Source organism: Daphnia magna, linkage group LG9 (genome assembly GCF_020631705.1).
Source record: "Daphnia magna isolate NIES linkage group LG9, ASM2063170v1.1, whole genome shotgun sequence".
NCBI lineage: Eukaryota > Metazoa > Arthropoda > Branchiopoda > Diplostraca > Daphniidae > Daphnia > Daphnia magna.
This window is the reverse complement of record NC_059190.1, coordinates 9,396,168-9,416,452: the sequence shown is the minus strand read 5'-3', so window position 1 is coordinate 9,416,452 and position 20,285 is coordinate 9,396,168. Positions and strand designations below refer to the sequence as shown.

General features: G+C 42.1%; 1 protein-coding gene and 1 pseudogene across 1 annotated transcript; both read left to right on the top strand.

Annotated features, from left to right (window-relative positions):
• The first annotated feature begins 9,801 nt into the window (after positions 1-9,801).
• On the top strand, positions 9,802-12,310 carry LOC123475704. Its single transcript, XM_045178700.1, is given in 4 exon segments — positions 9,802-9,987; positions 10,233-10,637; positions 10,639-11,463; positions 11,465-12,310. Coding segments are annotated over 4 exon segments (2,262 nt in total).
• A 171-nt stretch (positions 12,311-12,481) lies between these two features.
• Positions 12,482-14,734, top strand: LOC123475703 (annotated as a pseudogene).
• The last annotated feature ends 5,551 nt before the right edge of the window (positions 14,735-20,285 follow it).

The window sequence follows — 20,285 nt, the reverse complement described above, 5'->3', positions numbered from 1 at the left end:
TAATACTGTATTTACTAACTATTACTAGATGCAATACAAACCTCAGCTCCTAGAAAACATGGGACAGCCATCCTAGTAATATACGGCCCATGTCAACAACATTGTTTTGAACCGAGGAGGTTGATAGCCATGGAAGTAAAGGGTTTTGCTTTTGTGTGTATTTACGCCCCATCTGGTGACCAAAATAAAACTTAGGATTCTTTCCTCCGAAACTATTCCGGCTTATGTTGCCCAGTATAAGGCACCAGTAATTATATTGGGAGATTTTAATGCCGCTGACGATCGATGACCGGAAAAGTAGCAAGACAACACCACCTAAAATTAGACTAGCACTACTAGAACCTCCGAGATTTAGTAAAAGCCCTTCATTAACAGATGTCTGGAGATATTCGGAAAATGAACCTTGTTGGACGTACCCTTGTGCGACTAGCCAGGCTAGATTAGGAATTGATTTATTGCCAGCACCACGTAAAATTTTCTGATATCCATTTGCACGAGTTACCACTGGGACTGCTAGACCAATCGTAGGGTATATATAAACAGTACCACCCCTCCTCGTGTAGTGAGAAACAAGTCAAGGGTTTTATGGAAACTCACACATCAATCCTCGAGGAGGAAGAATATATAAAATTGGTACGTCTTTATTGAAGAAATGTCCCAACATACATCCCGTATGGGAAACGTAGACCACTGGGGGGAGAACATTTTCAAACTCACCTCAGGCGTTTATCAATTAATTATTGTAAAAGAGAATCTGTGACCAGAGAGTCAAACGGAAATTACTCCAACATCAACTAAAGAAACCGTGAACAATGCAAATCTCAATCATGCGCGCTACATGGAGTTGAAACGTGAGTTTCTAGCCTGGGAGCGAGAAGCATTGAGGGGATTTGCACATGTGTTCATGTCCAAAGTACAGCCGAAGAAGAGACATCTACCTTCATATGAACAAGTCAACGAGTAATTTCCAGAAGTCTGATCACCTAGCCCAAAACTAATGATAACTGTAAAATTACCCAATCTGAGCAAATTAACCTAGAAATAATTAAACATTTCAGTGGAATCTTTCAGAATCAGCCTGCCCCTAATAACCAATTAGCTGGAAAATTTATAGAAGGGATTAGAGGTGCACTTAACCGCATAAAACCCACTAAAAACAACCCGGGTGTATCGTAGTGCTCAGTCGTTAAAACGCTCAAGCGTTCAATCGAGGAGTACTAGGTTCGATCCCGGAGAGTGACAGGCCCTAGTGTCTCCATTTACAGAGGAAATTAATAACGCACTTAGGGCAACTAAAAAGAACAAGGCCCCAGGTACAGATGGCATTCCCTTTGAGTTTTATTTAAAATTCTGGGATGTTATTGGTGTTCATTTTAGAGATGATGATTTGTGTCCTCGACAAAGAAAACTTCAACCGTCGCAGGAAGGGCAGCTGCATTAGATTAGTCCCCAAAATCCCAGCACCGAGTAAAATCACAGATTACCGGCCAATTTCATTGTTAAATACTGATTACAAGTTAATCGCGTCAGTATTGGCTTTTCGTCTGAGAAATCTTCTTCAAAACTCTCTAGATTCACATCAAAAAGGTGGTGTACCCGGCCGCTATCTTTGACAGCTTGTGTTTAATTCGAGATGTCATGGATAATACAGGCCGTAAATCAAAAGAAGTATCTTCTCAAACCGGCTGCCATTATCGCGTATGATTTGGAGAAAGTCATAATCTTGTCAATCGAGACGTACTGTGGAAGAGTGACAGCCATGGGCTACCCTCCCTGTTTGTTGATTGGTTAAAACACTGTACAGTATACTGAATCCATGCCTCCATTGAACGCGGCAATGACATAGTCGGTACTGTGGACAATGCACAACTGGGTGCGGCAGGGTGCCCTCTGTCAGTCCATCTGTTTGCTCTGTTGAACCGCTTTAGTTTGCTTGTCTAGGGTATTGACGGAATTGAACACTACGGAAAACGCATCCAAGTTCGTGCATATGTAGATGATCTTGTTTTGCCCCATCACGAAAGATGTACGTCGTGCATGCGAAATTATTCTGGAATTTTGTGCCTGGACAAATGCACGTATTAACATGGGAAGACAAAATTACTTGGTCTAGGCATCTGACCCTGCATAAAACTTCCTGACCCGTAGTGACACAGTGGGCATGGATTCGGCTGGGGTTCCAGAGGTTAAAAAGTCTGATTCCCATAGAGGCAACTTAAAACAATCATATTCTAAAAGTAATGGCCATAAGGATTGATAACTCAAGTAGATGAATTACACTCTCGGAATTCCTTTTTCTTCCGAAACCAAAAACAGTTAAAGACAATTGGCAAAGACAGCTCAACATCATCCAGTATTCTCATCAAAAACACACACCGTCATTTCACTTTTATGGTCGCATCCTTTTCATTAAACAACATGTTTTGTCACAACTTGTTCATATAGCCCACGTACTTCCCTGCAACAAAACCCAAGCCCTTCTCTCTCCTCCAACAAAAATGCAATAAATTTCTTTGGCACAATGAAGAGAGCACCCACCCCTAAATGTTTTGATCCGCCCTGGCTTCAAGGTGGGCTTGGTGTCACTTACTTTTTCCAATTTTCACCTTTCACTCGGCAAATTTTCAAATCTTTAATCCACCCTGAGGCTATTGAGAGAACTGCACCGTTTATTGGGTTAGCCACATCTCAAGAACCTCCTTCCACAATCACCCAGCCTAGGTTTAATGCAACCCATTCATCGCATCCATATTTCACTACCTCACTTTCAACTATCACCGATCTACTAAAAAGCTGGCATCTTCACATCAACAATCATCAAATCACTGCGCACCTACAATCACCTGATCGCTAACATAGGGCAAACTAGAGAACAGAGATTGTGGATATCCGGACCTTGACTGGGCTTCCATCTGGCAAAGTTGTGGCCAAAATCAAAGGGAAAACGCCGAACTGGTCTGGGATTTTAACCATAACCAGCTTCCCATCAAAACGTCCAATATTCAACCAAACAACGACCAATGCCCTATGCAATGCTGGCCAAGAAATCCGACGACCATCTAATGTTACTTAGTAAAGAGAAAGTTGACATCAGTTTATGGTTCCATTCAATTGACAAACTCGGATGTCTAAAACCATTGAAATCAGCAATCAATGGAGACGTTGGGAAACAGCCCAATAAAAAGAAAAAATACTGGCCCTCATCCAATCCTATAATCACTGTCCACCACAGCCAAAACTTCACCCCAGCCATAACCGAAATACAGTCTCTCTAGTCACGCCTCCTTCATTCAAAACTCTCCACAGACGTCACCTTCTAAACCCTAAATATTCCTACAAAACTTTCTCCAGATACCTTTCTTTCCTTCATACAACAAGTTTCTCCCATCATAATAATTATCTCTGAACTCCTCCAGAGATGTCATATTGTTAATCTTCATTCACCAAAATCATTTGTCCTCCTTCAATTCCGCCTCGAAATGTAATTAGTCTGCTGTAATTTTCCTCCTTTGCCACAACATGCAACTTGTATCACAAATGCCACAAATGCCCCAACGTATCTGTAAAACAATTTAAATCTTACTTGTGACAATAAATCGTTTAAATATAAAAAAAAAAACCGGAAGGCTGGTGGTTCGATCTCACCCAGGGGCGTAGTGCACAGGAGTTTCAGTTACGTATTACTTTCTTTTTATCTCAGAGACTCCTTATGATAGGTTAAGAATCATCTGTAACTTTCCGTGTCTACATCGTTGCCTAGTCATCAGTGGTGTACAACCATGATAACTCTACAGTTAAACAGATTATGGTTAACTTTATTAGTTACGCTTCACTTTGCACTCCTTTCATTGATGATGAGTAAACTTGGGACGCGTAAAATAGCAAATTAAAGAAATTTTGAATCGTCAAAACAACAAACTACTCTAAAAACAACGATGTGTGCTTATTTTCGAGGAGCCTTCTGGTGGTAATCAGCTAGTTATAAACCTTGTGCGGGACCATATGGAAAATTCACCCCGACTCCCTACTTGGCAAGCCCTTCGGTTACTAACAGACACGCAGATTGCAGTGAAATTGAGTAAACTTCAAAACCGACTGTTTCAATTTCACCCAGGATCGAACTGAGGACCTTCAGCGTGTGAGGCCGACGGGATAACCACTACACTATGAGAACACGGCTTTGTACCATAGGATCCTTGTTCAAAAGGGTTTACAACCGAATGTATGTTAACAATATAAATAACCACATGAGAACGCCAGCTGATGCAGAGGATATCTTGTTCCACCCACGATCGGACTGAGGACCTTCAGCGTGTTAGCTTGACGTGATAACCACTACACTATGGGAACTGAATTTTACGGATCGATTGGTACCAAGTTTAGATTAAGACCACATGGAATAGAACGCCCAACGTGGGGTTCGAACCCACGACCCTGAGATTAAGAGTCTCATGCTCTACCGACTGAGCTCTAGCCAGGCACATGTTAACGGTTAACGCAAACAGAAACGATCCCAACCATCAATTCAGTATTTCTTCTGTCAAAGGAACGGTGGAGTCCTAAAGAAAATTAACAACTTAAATACATTTTTTTTTTTGTGTGATTCATACGTTTGATTTCCAGCAAGACATGAAACAGCTGCCTCCACATATGGAAAAGGAGGTGGGTTAGACCATGATGTATATCGGGAGTAGTAACGGCTGCAGAATCAGTTGAGCTACGCGTGTTAAGCTCCAGGGAAGAGCAGTGTTTTTGCGGGCTGGTTAGTTGGAATTTGAGAAGAGAGGGAATGAGAGAAAAAAGAAAGCAAAGATTCAAGGGTAAAGGGGGCTAAATCGGCTAGACCGAGATATGCGTTACAGCGAAAAAACGGAAATTTTTTCATCATGATAGGATTTCTTTTCCATATGAATATTTTAATTTTTTTACGGAAATCGAAAGCTCTTAATGAGAGCTATCGATTGCCATAAAATTCATAATGACAAATGGCCTTTCGTTTGGATACAATAAATTATTCAATTTGCCAACCTTTGGGGGAGGAGGGGATGACGTAGATACACACCCAACTTTTCGTGAGCCACCGTTCGGATAATTTTCTTCACTTAAAGTAATATACAATGTAATTTTTCGTGATCCTCTTATCACGAGGAACACGATGACACTTAGAAAAAACGCCATTCATTAAACATAGTTTTATAGTAGGAATAAGCAAATATGTATGGACCAATCGTGAAATATAGGCACGACGGCGGCCATCATTTTTGGCGCCAGTTAAAATTTCGTCTTTTTTTCATTGAAAACTAAACGTAAAACACTAAACTATTATTGATTATTAATAATTAATAATTCAGTATTAAGTAAATAACACTAAATGGCATTATATTCAGTAATTATCAGTTCAGTCATTCAGGTTCTTGGAATTTCTTGTTGCTAATCATGCAAAAACTTAAATATTAAGTAATACACGTAAAACTGCAAATCTGTTTTATTTCCTTAAGCTCTTCCGATAAAAGCATTTTAATCCAAAAGAAAACCAACTGTTGGAGAAAACAACAATTCAATCAATATTAATTAAGTAGTTTAAGTGGTTAATGAAAATTAAGAATTAGGCACGTTTATAAATAAGGTAAACAATCCGTAAACGGAAACAAATCCTGTAAACATTGTAATACTTGCAATACAAATTTACACTGAAAATTAAATACAATCCATGAACGGAAATTCAACATTCAAACTCTGAAAAAGGAAACATTACTTTATACTTCCGTGAATGGTTCAAATCTGAGTGCCTTCGAACTATTATACTCACATGTACGGAGGAAAGGTGGCGCGATTACTTGCCCATCAGTGAAGGGAAACGAATCCGTTGGTACCATTCGCGGCATCCGTTTTCATGGAATAACGTACCCGGATCTGAATCCGTTCACGGGTGAAGACTGCGTTGTCTACCCAACCACAAAAGTTTAGCTTTTAAATCAACCATCGTTTGTTAATTTTTATTACGATTGTTGAATGACGAAATGCGAATACAATGTAAGACAATATCTATTTCTTGCCAGCACTATTGCTATTCTTCTCTTTTGCTCTTCACCAATTATTCTGCACCTCAGCATATGAAGATGTTGTCTTGCTTCGAGTCACCAGTTTGTCCATTGTGGTTGAAGTTTTTCCGTGCCCTAATACAAAATAATAAATTTTATTAATGTTTTTTCCATTTCAATTCTACATAGGCGGGTATTTCCAAAATCTAAGACCCCATTCCCAATACTGCAATCGTAAAATTCCCACTTTAATATTGCAATTGGTTGCGTAAAAGGTAGTTTCCTTTGAAAAGCTATGACTTTTAAATTTTTTCTTTATATTTTAGACAACATTTGATCTTCATCATTGGAATTGATTGTGTATAAGAAAATTGTTTTGAAAAATCTGTAACAAAACCAGTAATTACCATGCTGAACGAGGGAACGGTGCCTAAAATTTTGGAAACACAGTCCTTTAGCCAATTGTAGGCAAATCATCCCAAAAGTAATGACTGTGACTGCTTATACTTTAACCAACATTCCTTCTTCAACATTGCAATTGATTTTGCATAATAGAGCAGTTGTTTGAAAATATGTTATAAACAACCAATTACAATTCTGAACAGGGAACGGTGACAAAATTTCTTTGGAAACGCAGTCCTTTGTTAATTGTAGGCAACAACAGAAGCAATGATTTTGTTTCTTATATTTTAACCAACATTCCTTCTTCAACATTGGATTTGATTTGCATAAGAGGGCTGTTGTTGAAAACATCATGCAAACAACCAATTACAATGCTGAACAGGGAACGGTGCCAAAAATTTTGAAACGCAGTCCTTTGCCTTTTCTTTCTATTGTTGCCTGAAATAATAGTAATAATACAATGCAATGCTAAATTTATAGGCTACATTTCCTTTTAAACATTCCCTCTAGAATAACTGTTTCAAACCTGTTCAAATAAAAATAAATTCATGCAACAAAAGGTTAAAAAAATATTACTGAATGGCGGTGTAGCGTGCTTCTTCGGCCGTGTTTTTCCAGCTCCCCTCAGCAAATCAGATGCTTTGTTTTCTCCGGATACTTTCGATACCGGAGCAATTCTGCCGCTTTTTTTTTCTCCATTTCCGCATTCTTCTTCTTCGTTAGTTCCCTTAGTTTTATTTCTATTTCTCTTCCTTCCATATCAATCTTTCTCTTCTTCTCCCTTAGCTCTCTTTCTACATTTTCCTCTTCTCTTCTTCCATCATTTCTTTGCCAATTTTTATATTTATGGTTTTCCTCTGTTCATTTCTTTCACTTTGTAAATACTCAATCTCTTTTTTCCGTTCTTTGTTTCATCTTTTCCTCTTCCTCTTCTATGATCGATTCTTCGGTGCAGTCAGTTATGGTATATTTTCCCCGGTCTCTAAAAGCGGTATTCGGGATAAAATACTTTCTATGTCTTCCACATTTTCGTCGCCGACAGAAATCGAGAGTGAACAGACATGTCGTCCAGCAGATTTTTGTGCCGCCGCCATGATGTATGAACCATGAAATCTCAAACATTGCGCTGTAAAAATTTCTATTCATTAGCGCCCTCTTCTTCTTCGTCAGCAGTATGAAAGTCAATAATTGACCAATAGATGGCCGATGAAAGGAAACGTAAAACCCAAATAAAAGCAGACAAAATAATAATAGAAGTTTTCCAAGAAAAAATTACACACGTTTGAAGGAAGAGGCACGCCCCGTCCACAGTTAAAAACCAAACAAACAGGTAGTATACTATAAAAAGAACTGGTTATTGACAAGACAATTGTTTTATGAAATTGGTATCAATCAACCAATTGCAATGTTGAAGAGAGAACGAGTAGCAAGAATATTGAAAAACACAGTCCTTTCACAATAGCAGGTCACAACTGAATCAAAGACTTGGTTTATTAAGTTTATAAGCTAAATTTTCCCATTTTACATTGGAATTATTTCCTGTATTCCTAAAACTCCTCTCTGTGAAAATTTGTGTGTCAAACCATTAATTCATAAGTTGAAAAGGGAACGATGCCTTAACTTTAAAACACTCTCCTTTGCCAAATGTGGATACAATTTGCCTTAAAAATACTGGATTTACTAAGTCTTAGCCAACATCGATTCTTCAATACGAAATTTATTATGCATGAGAAAATTTCCATTTGAAAATCTGTAACAAACCACCAATTTAATGTTGAATAGGGAACGGTGCCAAGAATTTTTTAAACGCAGTCCTTTTGCAAATTGCAGGCTATAATACAAGGGAAATACTGTGTTTGTTAAGTTTAAGTCAACATTTAGTCTTCAAAATTGGAATTGATTGTGCATATGGAAACTATTCATAAAAATTCTTTAACAAAAAACCAATTCCAATGTTAAAGGGGGAACGGTGCCAAAACATTGAAAATCTGTAACAAAACACCAACGCTTTAAATCTGTGAATGTTATTTAGATGAAAAATTGCCTGCATTCCATGTTACACCATTCTAATAATCAATTTAGGTTAATTAAAGGAAATTTTGATCAAAATCTTTCTAAGTAAACTGTTTTTTGGGATAAGATGTTTCATTGATTGATTGACTGCGTTCCAACTTTTTGATAAAAACCTTTCTGTGGCACCTTCCAAACAATCGATCAAGGTTTAAAATGAAAAGGATCACCATAACGTTGGAACGTGGTTTTAAAATTTGAATGACTTTTGCAAAAGAAAGATCTACTGTATAATACTTTTTAAAATGGAATGGTCCCAAAAATATTGGAACGAAATTCTAAAATTTCATTTATGGATAATTATTGTCAAAAGCTGAAGTGCAAAAAGAAACAAAACTTTTTTATGTTGATTTGAAGATTTTCACAACAAAACTATGTTTTAATTAATTAAGAATGCGGTTTTTCTTCACATCTCTATCTTTTTTTATTGTAACTTTTCCTTTTTACAGAAACACTCATAGGTTATCGAGGCTTCCATCGCAACATTCTATCCTGTTGCCCACACCTCCGTGGGGAATCACACGTCTGGTCTTCAATATTCAAGTAAAGTATTCCCCAACCTCATCCTTCCCCACCAAATAGTTCTTGGATTAAACCCAGCACCGAAAACTAACTTCCTTTAAGGGTTCTTCTCAAGTCACTGTGAAACAGGTTCCTGTGCGGGTGATGATTCGTTGTCAGGCACGCTCCGAGGCCAAAGACTGCGGTAAGGCCAGGAGAATGCAGAGCCTGTGACTTGAGAACAGTCCTTTAATAACGGAGATATAGTGATAGGTGTTAGGGCCAACAATTTTATAAGTTTTAAGCACTCGGAAACCACATCGAGCAACTGCCTGGGACGGTGTCGTGTGGTGGAACGGTTTCAATTTTACATTTTAATAGGCTTAGTTTAATTTGAAAGTGTTTTAGGAATTTCTTGCGGTGTAATTTTTGTTTCGTTAATTCAAGAGACTAATTTGAAAGTGTTTTCGGATATTTGCGGTGTTCAATATACACTCCCCATTCCCACCTTCTCCAAAATTCGATTGCCTGTTTTAATTACTTTGAATTTGTTGCACATTATTTTATCCTCCAACAGCCCTCCAAAAGCCCTCCACTCAGACTGTCCTATTCAAGAATCGAACATTACCATTATTATCAACAATCAAACAATGGCACCGCGTCGTCAAATGACTGATGCTGAAAAGGCAGAAAAGAATAGGAAGCAAAAGAGAAAAGAGCGCAAGAAGATCCAGAGATTAGAAAAAACGTTTGCATGACAATAGAGCCAGGGCACAATATGTGCGCGATGAGAAAAAAGCAGCGTCTCGATCAAGAAGTTCAACGTCAAACCCAAGATAAAGTAGACAGGCAAGTGCGTCTGGACGTGAAGCGCAAAGACGTAAAGAAAACCGAGCTCAAGAGCCAGACGAAATACAACAAGCTAGGCTACAAGAGCAATCATTGCGACAGCAAGCTCTGCGTGAAGAGGAAAGTGAGGGAAGAAACGCGTGCAAGGCTAAGAGATCAAGCAACAGGACAGCAAGCTATACGTAACGCAGAAACCGATGGTGAAAGGCGCGTAAGGATGATCGAGGATAACTTGCGCCATTAAGTCCTACGCGCTTAAGAGACAGTAGTAGAGAGGATGTCGCGTTCCATGGCTGACAGATTGCGTCATCAGATGTATCTGGTTGAAGAAACGGAAGAAGAGGCGGAAATACGTAGGGAACTTAACAGGAGCAAACAGCCAACTACAGAGCGGCAGAGATAGAAGAAGAAAGGGGAAGAAAGACGAGAACAGAGTCAATCTCGAATGGAACGTTTGCGAGAGAGAGAGAGGAAGACGAGGAATTACTTCGTGCCATGAATGCATTGGAACATGCTGAAATTATACCATTGGAAACTGAAGAGGAGAGCACTTTTCGCGAAGAGCTATTGGCTGCCCGCAACCGTGCGGGAGTGCCAAGAACTCTTAGAGCGGCTTGCAAAACATTGGCTTCCGAAGACCGAGTTCCATTGCACGATTGTGGAGAAATGACCGTCAATTGCGGCGAATGTAATGCCAGGCATTTCAAGGGTGAACAACCGACAGACAAGAAATTCACCCAATGCTGCGCAAAAGGAAAGGTGATTCTCCCTCCTCCAAAAAGAGTGCCATCAACCGCTGGTTAAACTATTGCAGAATCACCATCCAAAGGCGAAAGCGTTTATGACGAAGATCCGCAATTACAACAGCGCTCACGCTTTTGCTTCGTTGGGAGCCAATATTTCATCTCCCCCAGGGCGTGGACCTTATTGTTTCAGAATCCACGGTCAAGTGTACCACAACACCACACCCGTCGGCCCCAATACGAATAATCCTAGGTATGCGGATCTTTATTTCATGGACGCTGCGCAGGCTGGCGAGTTCAGAGCGCTTTCCACCTCAAACGGAGGATGCTGCAGAAACTTGATGGAGGAATTGGACACAATGCTCCGAGAAAAGAATCCGTACGCAGCCATTTACAAGATGATGCGTCAAGTGCTTGAAGAAGAGTACCGCCGAGCCCAAGATGAGAATCTACCTCACCAAACAGTAGGAATGATCATCAGCAGTGATCGAAGAAATCTAGATCAGAGACGTTACAACAGCCCGACGACAAACGAGATTGCTGTCATTTTCAAAAGCGCAAACGGTGAGCCGCCAGCGAAGAGAGATATCCGTGGCCATCTCTTCATCCCAGTCAGAGGGAGAACATTCGTTCAGATTGACACACAACAGCCCATGTGCGACCCAATGACTTACCCTTTGCTCTTCCCCAACGGTGACGATGGCTGGCATGTAAACATGCCTTATACCACCACTACACGACGTGAAAGAGAGGAAGCAGCAGCACGGGCAATGGATGTGGATGAAGAGGAAGAGATCGATCTCCCAAGACTTGATGAAATGCTGCGGCCAGAAAATGCACCAGTAGAAGCCTTAGCTGGTGGAAAAGCTGGTGGAAGAACCAGAACCGGAACCAGAGGAGCAAATGGATGACGACGATAACGATCCCCATCGATTGAATCGTGGCGAAGGAAGACGAAAAACGATCACGCAGTGCGAATTTTACAGCTTTCTCATGTCGATTCGGGAATATTTCAACAAAGTTTTGGCCGGCGGATCACTCACTCAGCAATGGACGGTCGATTCTTACGTCAAGATTGAAGCCAACCGCGTCAAGTACATCCGCGAACATCAGGTGGAGCTTCACGTGGCTCAATACGACGGTCTCTTGGACTACTTGCATAATCGCGCCGAACGAGAAAACCTTACAGTCGGATCTTATCACGTCCTCCCATCGAGTTTCATCGGAAGCCCAAGGGCGATGAAGCAAGCGTACCAAGATGCAATGGCCATCTGTGGTAAATTCGGCAAGCCAGTATTCTTCCTGACTTTTACCTGCAACCCAAAGTGGAGGGAAATCACGGCCAACATTCCCAGCCATCTGTCGGCATCAGATCGACCCGATATAGTCGCAAGATTCTTCCAGCAAAAGAAAATTGAGTTGGTCAACGACATTGAAAAGCGCCAGGTGCTGGGATTTGCGACTGCACGGATACACGTCATTGAATTTCAGAAGCGTGGATTGCCCCACTGTCACATGCTCATTTATATCGACGAGCGTGACGCCCCTGCTACAGCGGAAGATGTGGATGCAACCATATGCGCGGAAATTCCCGATAGTACAACGCATCCGAGACTGTATAAGAGCGTCATGACCCACATGATTCACGTTCCGTGTGGGTTGATCAACAAAAAATCCCCTTGCATGGACGGGGACAAGTGCTAAAAGGCTTTCCCGAAGCAACATAGCCAAGAAACACTCCTAAACGATAACGGCTACCCCACTTACAGACGAAGAGATACGGGCGTTGTACACCGCTTGAAACGAGGACACACGCATTCCGGAAGTTGACAACAGATCGGTCGTTCCTTACAACCCTTGAGTTATCCCTCAAGTATGACTCCACATCAACCTCGAATACTGCGCATCCATCGTCAGCGTAAAGTACATCTTCAAGTACGTCTACAAAGGGTACGATTGCCTGAAAATGGATCAAAAGTGGGAACGTATCATCTGGCAGAAGGCGAAGAACCAAGGGGTGGAGTGGGACGAAATCACGTGCCATCTTGATGCGCGTTACGTCAGCACGCCGGAAGTCTGTTGGCGAATCTTCAAGTTTACCCTTTCCGACCGTTTGCATGCCATCTATCGCCTGGCCGTCCATTTGCCCCGAGCAGCCCGTCTTTTTCCAACCGGGAAACGAAATGCAAGCCGTCATCAATGCCGCTTCGAGAGACACCAACCTTACTGCTTTCTTTAAGTTGAATCGCGTCGACGAGCGCACGGCAATATTTCTACAGAGAAATACCTCACCACTACGTTTTCATCAAGAAAACCAGATTCGTGGAAGCCTCGCGTGAAACGGGCCAAGATCATCGGTCGTCTATACACGGTTGGCGTTCGACAGGTGGAACGGCATTGCCTTCGTTTGCTTCTCATCAACGTTAAAGGGCCAACAAGCTTTGAAGATTTGCGAACAGTCGACCAGGTTGTCCATCCCACTTTCAAAGCGGCAGCAATAGCACTGAATTTGCTGGAAGACGACACTGCTTGGGCTAGAGCCATGCAAGCGGCAGCATTCCAAATGCCTCTTCAGCTGAGGCAGCTTTTGGTCGACATTTGCCTGTTCTGCAATCCCTCCGACGCTCTGCATCTATTTGAAATCAACCTGAACCATCTGATGGAAGACTACATTAGAAGCGGACACGAAGCCAACGTGGCCAAGAACTTGACGTTGAAATGGATTCAGGACAAGCTACGTCTCCACAATCAGACGATGGAAGATCTCTCCTTGCCTGTCCCGGATTTCCATCTGATTAACCAACTGGTCGAAGCTCAGATGAAAGAGAACAACGAAAACAGTCAAAGAGAAAAAGAGACTGATGGGCGAAATGATGTTGGCGCAACTCAACGACGGGCAACGCGCGGCCTTTGATCAAGTCATGACTGCTGTCAACGATGTCAACAACTCATCCGAGGCAGTATTTCCTGGACGGCCCTGGAGGAACGGGAAAGACCTTTCTCTACAACACCCTCTTCACCGTCCTCCAAGGCCAAGGGAGACAAGTCATCGCAGTAGCTTCCACGGGGATAGCGTCCACTTTGTTACTGGACGGAACAACTTACCATTCGCAGTTCAAGATTTATCCTCCAATAACCGAGACGACACGATCGAAAATCGAAGAAGCTAGCTACAACGCGCAATTGATCAGAAACGCCAGTCTCATAATTTCCGACGAAGCCACCATGAAGACCAACCACGCCCTCGACGCGATCAATCATCTTTTCCAAACTGTCATGAAGAATCGCGTCGATCCCTACGGTAGCAAAGTCCTCTTGCTCGGCGGCGATTTTAGACAGTGCTTGCTCGTTGTGAGACACGGAAACAGGGTCAAAATCATCGAAGCGAACATCACCAATAACGCAACTTGGCCTCTTTTTCGACAGCTTCGATTGGTGCAAAACATGCGCACCCGTCGATGGTAGTCAAGATTTCGCTGATTGGCTCATTCAACTGGGAAATGGATCTTTGGCACAAACACCGTGGCTCAATGACCCAGATCTCATCGAAATCCCGCAAGACCTTCTCAATATTCGAACTAACTTAATCGAACACGTCTTTGGCGATCCATCGGATCTCTCTTAAACGAAGGCGTCAGAGAACAAGTTTGTAACCGTGCTATTCTATGTCCCAAGAATGAAGACTGTCTTAGGATCAACAACAAGATCATTGGCGAGATGCCTGGCGCGTTGAAAGTCTGCAAAAGTATCGACACTATCGATTCAGAGGACCCAGAGGAAATTTCCAACTACCCTCCGGAAATTTTAAATACCTTCAACGTCTCCGGGCTACCTCCGCACCAACTCAAACTGAAAATAGGAGCCATCGTCATTCTTCTCAAGAACATTGACTCGCGACAGGGACTTTGCAACGGCACGAGGCTCATCATCAAGGCGCTCAGCGGTAACCTGATTGTGGCAGAGATCGCGGCCGGGAAACAAAAAGGACACCACGTCTTCCTTCCGCGGATGTCCATGTCTCCCACGGACTCTGACTTGCCCTTCAAACTCAAAAGATTGCAGTTTCCTGTGCTTGTGGCTTTCGCTATGACCATCAACAAGTCACAGGGACAGACTTTGAGCGAGTAGGCATCTACCTTCCGTAATCCGTTTTCAGCCGGTTCAACGGGCCAACTATACGTCGCTTTCTCGCGTGCAACATCAAGAGAAGGTGTCAAGGTTCAGTGCGAAGAAACAGAGAAACAGGGCAAGCTACTTAGGAATATTCCACAATCCACGGAACAAGATAAGAACAAGGTATTCACGAAAAACATTGTTTTTAAGGAAGTTCTCCTACAAGAATAGCCAGAGCCGAAGAAAAAAAACCTAAAATCACAGCTTATGTGATAACGACAACCACAAAAAAAAAGAGGAACTAAATTCCGCCTCGGTCTACGGACCAAATAAGGAGCACAGGCATGGCCTTGGGGCAGTTCCCAAGTGCGCTCAACCGTGATTTGTTTTTCTTCCATTGTTTTTTAAGTGTAGGAGAGGTACGACTTGACAATACGTGGATTAAGGGGCTTTAAGTGGATTAAAAACAGGTCCAATTAAATACTAGACTTCACCAATTACCGTCCTGGGACGGGCCGCCGTATACTCCCTTTTGCACCTCTCAAACAACCACCTTGCATTTTGTTCTCAACAGCTCCACTGAAAGCATTCCATCACTTTTAAGAGACCGTTCCCTTTTGCAGCCCTCAAACAACCACTATAACTTTGTGTTCTTGACAGCTCCATTGACTGTGTGCCCCAACCTTGAGAGACCGTTACCTTTGCTTCCCTCAAATAACCACTGTTACTTTGTGTTCTGGACAGCTCCTTTGACTGTATTCCAATACCCATAAGAGGCCGTTCCCTTTTGCATTCTTTAAACAAGCACCATCTCATTGTATTCCCACCAGCTACGTTTCCTGTGATCCAACACCTTTCAGAGACTGTTCCCTTCTGAAACCCTAAAACAACCAACAATTCATTGAGTACTTACAACTAATTAAAAGACCGTTCACTTTGGTATCCCATAAAAAAGTACCAATTATTGTGTTTTTCAACAGCTCCGTTGGCTGCAATCCAACACCCTTAAGAGACCGTTCCCTTTGCATCCCTCAAACAACCACCAATTCCTTGACTTCTTAACAGCCTTTTTTGATGCATTGCAGAACTTTTCAGAGACCATTTCCTTTTGCATCCCTCAAAAACCACCTATTCTTTGTCCTGAACAGCTCAATTGACTGCGTTCCACTACCATTAGAGACCGTTCCCTTTTGCATCCCTTAAACCAAGCAACAATTCATGGTATTCCCAACAGCTCCACTCACTGCGTTCCAACACTTTTAAGAGACCGTTTCCATTTGCATTCCTCAAACAACCACCACTGCATTTTGTTCTCAACATCTCCACTGACTGTGTTTCAACACTTTGAAGAAACCATTCCCTTTTTCAGTCCTCAAACAACCACTATTACATTGTGTTCTCGACAGCTCTTTTGACTGCTATTCATTAATATTAAGAGACCGTTCCCTTTTGCATCCCTTAATACAAGCACCAATTCATTTTGTTCTCAACAGCTCCATTTACTGCGTTCCAGAACTTTTAATAGACTGTTCCTTTTTGCATCCCTCAAGCAACCACCAATTCATTGAAGTACTTACAACTAATTACGAGATCATTCCTTTTGCGGTTCTAAACGAGTACCAATTCATGGTATTTGGACAGCTCCTTTGACTGCATTCCAACACCATTGAGACTGTTTCCTTTGCATCCCTCAAACAACCACCTATTCTTTGTGTTCTCAACAGATCCATTTACTGCACTCCAACATACTTGAGAGACCTTTCCCTTTTGCATCCCAACAACCACCAATTCATTGAGTTCTTACAACTCCTTTAGAGATTGTTCTCTCTTGCATCCTTTAAACAAGCACCAATTCATGTTTTCTTAATATGTTTATTGACTTCGTTCCAACAACCTTTAGACACCATTTCCCTTTTTCATCCCTCAAAGAACCACCATTGCATTTTTTTTCTTTACAGCTCAATTGACTGCGTTCCAACACCATTAAGAGATTGTTCCCTTTTGTTCCAGTGCGCGCGCTTCCATCGGTTCGAGAGGGTTCACGTAACTTTTGTCTGCCTGGAAAAAGGTTGACTGTCTGGAAAAAGGTCAACCACCTGAAAAGGATTCGAACTGCCGCCGTTTAGGCTTCACATTTTTCTTTGGAATTCACGCGGACAGGGTGCGTAAAAGGACGGACGTAGGAAAACGGCGGGCAGGGCGAGACCAGCGGGAATGGCGGAAACAAATAACAGGTTTGAAACGACGGGCAGAGGACAAGCATCGTCTACTACTTCTATTAATGCGCAAAGGGTATTTGTGGGAGGGATTTGTTTGTGTATCTGTCTGTCTGTTTTTCCGGGAACTATCGTTGTGCGCGCGCTACTATTGACATTTTTTTTCTTGACAGCTCAATTAACTGCGTTCCAACACCATTAAGAGAGTGTTCCCTTTTTCCAGTGCGCTTGCTTCCATTGGTTCGAAAGGGTTCACGTAACTTTGCTGCCTGGAAAAGGTCGACTACCTGGAAAAAGGTCGACTACTTGAAAAGGGTTCGAACTGCCACCAGCTAGGCTTAATCTCTTTCTTTCCAATTTCCCGCGGACAGGGCGGGTAAAATGACGAACTGGGGAAAACGGGGCAAGATCCGCGGGCAGAGCGAGATCCGCGGGCAGGGCGAGATCCGCGGGCAGGGCGGAAACAACGGACAGGTTGGAGACGACGGGCAGGGGACGGGCATTGGTAAAGCACAAAAACTGCAAGTAAAGGACCAAGTAAGGAGCATGGCCTTGGAGGCAGTTCCCAAGTGCGCTCAACCGTGATTTGTTTTACCTCAATGGTTTGTTACGTGTATGAGGTGGTACGACATGACAATGCGTGGATTAAGGGAGCTTAAAGTGGATTAATAAATTGTAAGTAGATTAAGAGGATACAATGGATCATTAAGTTGGTAAGAAGATTAAGTTTCTTTACGTGGATTCAGCGGCTTAACATGGATTAAAGGACCTTTAATTGGATTAATAAGTTGAAAGTAGACTAAGGGGCTTTACGTGGATTCAACAGCTTAACATGGATTAAGAAGTTTTAAGTGGATTAAGGGGGCTTTAAGTGGATTAAGGGGCTTAAGGAAAGGTCCGACTAAATACTAGACTTCACCTATTACCGTCCTGGGACGGAGCCGCCATACTAGTCTCCTATCTTTATAAAAGCGAATGGGGTATTTGTGGGCGGGATTTGTTTGTGTATTTGTCTGTGTGTTTGTCCGAGAAATTTTGTGTAGGCGCACGCTGCCATTGGTTGCAGGCGAGTCACGTGATTTTTGCTGTAGCCAATCACGCAACCCTGCATTCCCGCAATTAAATTTACACGTCTTTTCCAACATGGCCGACATCATACTTACATTTTTCTACGCCGTCTACCATTACTATTCTTTAATTTGAAGCAATAAAATATGCAATAACAAACTGTAATAGACTGTTTAATTGCTTCCTTCAACTCAAGCCACCAATTTATTGTCTTCTCATCAGCTCCATTCACTGCATTCCAGCAACCTTGAGTGACCGTTCCCTTTTGCATCCCTCAAAAATCCACACAATCTTTGTTTTCATAACATCTACATTGAATGCATTCCAACACATTTCAGAGACTGTTGCCTTTTTCATCCCTCAAACAACCACTACTGCAATTTTGTTCCCAACAGCTCCACTGACTGCATTCCAACATTTTTAAGAGACCGTTCCTTTTGCATCCCTCAAACAACCACATATTCTTTGTTTTTTTACAGCTTCATTGACTGCATTCCAATTAATTTCATAAACGGTTGCCTTTTGCACCCCTCAAAAACCTTTTTGCATTTTGTTCTCAACTGCTCCACTGACTGCGTTCCAACACTTTTATGAGACCGTTCCCTTTTGCATCCCTCAAATAAGCCCCCATTCATTTGTTTTCACCAGCTCCTTTGACTGTGTTCCAACAATCTTCAGAGACTGTTCCCTTTGCATCCCTCAAACAGCCACCAATTCATTGTGTTGTTCACAGATTCCTTGACTGCATTCCAACACCTTTGACTGACCGTTCCCTTTTGCATCACTCCACAATCACACATTCTTTATGTTCTCAACAGCTCCTTTGACTGCTTTCCAGCACCCTAAAGAGACCGTTTCCATTTGCATCCCTGAAACAAGCCTCAATTCATTGTGTTTTCACCAGCTCCATTGACTGTATCAAACACTTTAAGAGACCGTTCCCTTTTGCAGCCCTCAAACAACCACTATTAATTATGTTTTCACCAGCTCCATTGACTGTGTTCCAACAATCTTCAGAGACCGTTTCCTTTTGCAGCACTCAAACAACCACTATTGCTTACTGTTCTCAACAGCTCCACTGACTGTGTTCCAACACTTTTAAGAGACCGTTCCCTTTTCCACCCCTCAAACAACCACCACTGCATTTTTTTCTCAACAGCTCCCCTGACTGCGTTCCAACACTATTAAGAGACCGTTTTCTTTTGCTGCTCTCAAACAGCCACTATTAACAGCTCAATTAACTGCGTTCCAGCACTTTTTAGAGACCGTTCCCTTTTGAATCCCTCAAACAAGCCCAAATTCTTTGTGTTTTCAATAGTTCCTTTGACTGCTTTCCAATACTCTTTACAGACCGTTCCCTTTTGCAGCCTTCAAACAACCACTGTTGCATTCTGTTCCCAACAGCTCCCCTGACTGTGTTCCAACACTTTTTAGAGACCGTTCACTTTTGCATCCCTTTAACCAATCACCAATTCATTGTATTCCAACCAGTTCCATTGACTGCATTCCAACACCTTTCATAGACTGTTCCCTTCTGCTTCCCTCAAACAAGCATCAATTCATTGAGTACTAACAACTGATTAAGACACCGTTCCCTTTTGCACCCCTCAAACAACCACATAATCTTTGTTTTCTTAACATCTCCTTTGACTGCATTCCAACAAATTTCAGAGTCCGTTCCCTTTTGCACCCCTCAAACAACCACTATTAATTTGTGTTTTGGACAGCTCCTTTGACTGCGTTCCAACAAGATTAAGAGACCGTTCCCTTTAGCATCCCTCAAACAACCACCAATTCATTGTATTATGATTAGCTCCATTGTCTGCATTCCAACACCTTTGAGAGACCGTTTCCTTTTGCTTCCCTGAAAGAACCAACATTACTATGTATTCCTAACAGCTCCCTTGACTGCTTTTCACCACCTTTCAGAGACCGTTCCCTTTTGCATCCCTCAAACAAACACCAATTCATTGTATTCTGATTAGCTCCATTGACTGCATTCCAACACCATTGAGAGACCATTCCCTTTTGCATCCTTCAAACAAGCCCCAATTATTTTGTTTTCACCAGCTGCATTGACTGTGTTCCAACAATCTTCAGAGACTGTTCCCTTTTGCATCTCTTAAACAACCACCAATTGATTTTGTTGTTGACAGCTTTGACTGCGTTTCAACACCAATCAGAGACTGTTCCCTTTTTCATCCCTCAACAATCACACATTCTTTATGTTCTCAACAGCTCCATTGACTGCTTTCCAGCACCCTTAATAGACCGTTCCCATT